Source organism: Pyrus communis, chromosome 15 (assembly GCF_041283825.1).
Source record: "Pyrus communis isolate YQ-2024b chromosome 15, ASM4128382v1, whole genome shotgun sequence".
NCBI lineage: Eukaryota > Viridiplantae > Streptophyta > Magnoliopsida > Rosales > Rosaceae > Pyrus > Pyrus communis.
The window spans coordinates 26,709,962-26,713,546 of record NC_142579.1 but is presented as its reverse complement, the minus strand read 5'-3'; the positions used below and the strand labels follow the sequence as shown (position 1 = coordinate 26,713,546).

The 3,585-nt window shown below is 42.2% G+C and overlaps 1 protein-coding gene across 1 annotated transcript; it reads right to left on the bottom strand.

Moving 5' to 3' along the window:
* Positions 1-1,104: 1,104 nt before the first annotated feature.
* On the bottom strand, positions 1,105-2,700 carry LOC137708898 (GATA transcription factor 5). Its single transcript, XM_068448063.2, has 3 exons — positions 2,628-2,700; positions 2,147-2,482; positions 1,105-2,047 (listed from the first exon to the last, which is right to left on the bottom strand). Exons 2-3 carry the CDS (start codon positions 2,468-2,470, stop codon positions 1,376-1,378), a joined length of 996 nt encoding a protein of 331 aa, XP_068304164.2. The 5' UTR covers positions 2,471-2,482; positions 2,628-2,700; the 3' UTR covers positions 1,105-1,375.
* Between the last annotated feature and the right edge of the window lie 885 nt (positions 2,701-3,585).

Here is a 3,585-nt window from a genome sequence, read left to right as displayed (position 1 = left end):
ATTTTTACCTTGTTAGTCTATCGATGAAAATAAAACTTAACCACAACTAATAAATTTGAAATAAAGTTCACTTTTAACTGGACGTTTATAAAAACATGAGAAAATGACTAATACACTCATAGTTATATCACAATTCCTTTTTTGCTAGATAAAAGAATCAAACTTTATGAAACCCTAGATTACTCCGATTATGAAACAAAATTACTTTAATTGGTTTAAAGGGGTATTGTTTTGAAATCAAGAAAGGATTAGTGAGTTTTTTTCTTTTTGTGTATGCTTGTAAGCAATGCTACCAACATGGAATGATGAGTCATGGCTTGTTGGTAATTATGGTTGTCAGTGTCACCACTTAAGTGTGTGCGCGCGGCACCCTCATTCAAATTCTGAACGGGCCGATCCTCTTTGTGAGGGTTTTGAAAATTCTCCAATAATATTTATTCATCGTTCATCGTACGATTAATTTTCATCAGATAATGTTTATATTCAATTTTAAATAATAAAAAATTACCGTGATTTCTGATCGTAAAATATACGATGAACATATATAATTTAAAAATCTCTAGAATCCTCATAAAAAAAATCCGACCAAAATCCTCACTCATTCTAAACTACCTTGTGAGTTGTGAATTGTGACTAAGTTCAAGGCAATTTGCCTTGTCAACTGAGCCCTACCCACCTGACATTATAGCCTCTAAACCCATCACGAGAAAATCTGATGCGTTACGGAGAAGAAAAATTTGAGTAAAAACACCTGGTGCCCTGCATGCTCGCACCCGATTCTGCTCTTGTTCAACCCGAGGTGAGAGGTGGCTCAGTTGTCACCACAAGAGCTCTTTCAGAACTTGGCAGGTAACGAAGCGTCGTCTTTCACAACTCTTTCAGAACTTTGCGAGCAGATTACGCCACTTGAAAAAAATGTCCTTTTTTCGACCCCTCCCTCTCGTCTCATGGCGCGCTTGGTTCATAACATTTTTGTTTTCCAACGGCCGCCAAATTAAAAAGTTGAAGGCTTTCAAAAATGTCAGTTACACCACCAAATCCTCCTTTCCCTCTAAAAAAAATAACTGAAACTTAAAATCAAATCACCATAAAACACACGGACTATAGCAAACAAAAACCAACAAAGAATATAATTTAAAATTAAGAACAAATTAAGTAAACTAGTAAAGTCTCCTGCCTATTCAGTTACATCCCTACAAACCCACCGCACCCACCACCGGTCCACCATGCAAGATAAAGGAAAAACAATTCAACGGTAAAAATGTACACTGACTCGGCCTGGTTGAACCGGGTTTAATCTAACCCCGGTTCACTGTCCTCTCTTCCCTACTTGCTAACTAAACTTTCATCCTTTTCTGGTGGAACTACTTCCTAATCAAAAACTGGGCACCGCCGGAGCAATGGTCATACCGGGTTCGGGCGTGCCCGGGCCTTCCTTCTTCCGCCGCATCTCTATAACTTTCCGGTGGTGGTTGGAGTGCAACTCGCTCGAAAACGTCGGGCTGCATGCAGGCCTGTACTCGGGTAAGAGCCGGCCTGACTTGTACCGGACCCCGCATGCGTTACAGAGGGTCTTGGCTCCGTTCGGGCCGGTTCTCCACTGAGGGGTTTTCTGGACCCCACAATGGCTGCACCGCCGCGGCGGCTGGCTCGAACTTCCGTCCACCAGTCTTCTCTTCGGCTTCCTCGGGGGTTTCTCAACAGACAAGACCGGTTCGACCGATTCCTGGTTCTGGGTGGCAGGGTAAATGGTCCAGGGGCTCGACGGGGAGGAGGATGACGACGAACTCGAACTCGAGGACGACTCCGTGAGCGACGGTGAGCCAAGCGACCAGACCCTGCCGCCGGTCCGGCTCCGCTTACTTCTGGCCTTTGCCGGAACTGGAGTCTTGAAACAGGGCTTTTCCGGAAAAGGGGTTTCCAGGTCGGGTCTCTTCTCGGACTTGGGCTTCTCGGGCAAGAACCCGGCGGGAAGAGCCGTGGAGAATTCCGAGAAGGAATCCTCGACGAAATGAGACAACCATTCGAGGTTGTCCAAGTCGTCCGCCTGTAAAAAAAAAAAAACAACGGTAGCTTTTGGTCAAAAACCACGAAAAGCAGTAAAATATTACCATTTCTAGACACGGAAATTTGCAAAAATAAGTACCGGAACGCTGAGTTCGCTCGCTGGTTCGATTTTTTCCGATAAATTGGACTTTTCCGTCTCCTGGTTCTGCTTTTGGGGCGAAACAGAGACAAAGCCCTTGACTTTTTCCTTGTCGCCTTCTTCCTCGGCCTCCGTTTCGATGAACCCGTCTTCGTTGGAGAAGTTGAGAAGGTCGTCGACTGAGAAATCGTCGCAAGCGTTTTGGCCATTGACGACGGCGCCGCCCCACAAGAAGTCGTCGAAAACCACCACTTGTGGGCCGGTCGCCTTCAAAGCCATCTCCTTCCTAATACTGGTCTTCAGAGCCGCTTCGACGCATTCCATTTCAGTTCCAACCTAAGAAAACAGAACCAGAAAAACCCAGAAATAAAATAAAGCAACATTCTTTCTTCAATTACAAAAAAACAGCAAAAGGGTTTGTTCTTAATCTGGTTTATTTTGATATAGTTTGAAAATTTTGGCATTCCATTTTGTTAAGTACCTGTTGGGGAGGGAGAGCAGAGGAGGAGGAGAGCAGAGAGAGGAGAGAGTTTGAGGCTGTAGAAAGAATTGAACAAGTAAGGGGGAGAGGGATGAAATTGGAATAAAAAGAGGGTGAGTTTGGTACAGCATTGAATTAGGGCTGAAAGCGTCCTTGGCCTATTACTAAAAGTGCCCGTTTCTTTCTCCTTTTTCTCCCTCTCTTTTGATTTTTACCCCCTTTTTTTCTTTTTTGCTTTCTACACCCTCGCGCATGATACATCCACCCACTACTGTTCCCTGTATATACACCCTTCTGGATACGTTTGCAGTCTGTTTACTATTCAACCCTACAGTTTCAACGAATGCTTTTAAAAGGGAAAAAGCGAAATCGAAAAATATATTTCTTTTTGTGTCGGAAATCACCATGCCTGCCCCTTTTAGCCGATAAATTTTTGGATAATGCAAAGACAAGTCACGAATTGTATTATTTCATGTGTTAGTAAAAGAATAATATAATATTGTCAATTGGCGCTTTAGCGGTGTTTCAAAACATCAAAAAGTACTCCTTGAAAGAGTTTTCTTTTTTACAACCAAACAACAAGATGCTAATCATTTACGACAAGTCACAGTCTTTCAACGCTTAGTGAGTTAGTATCACGTTCATTATAAATACACATTGTTCATACATTCGTGTAAGATTATAAATTGGACTTTAAACATGTTTTAATTAATTGAAAGTCGAATGTCGCTATACCAGAGTGTATTTTCTTTCTCTTGTTTGGAGTTTGTACAAATATGGTAAGCCAAATCCGACCATATCCACAAATGGGAAACCATATTTGTGTAACTTCCCTTTTTTTCCATTTTTTTTTTTTTGGTAAACGTGTAACTTCCATTTTAGTGTGATTTTTTTCCAACTTTTTATTCAATTTTGGGCAAGAAGCATAGGGTGTGCTTCGTCCCATTGAAACTATGGG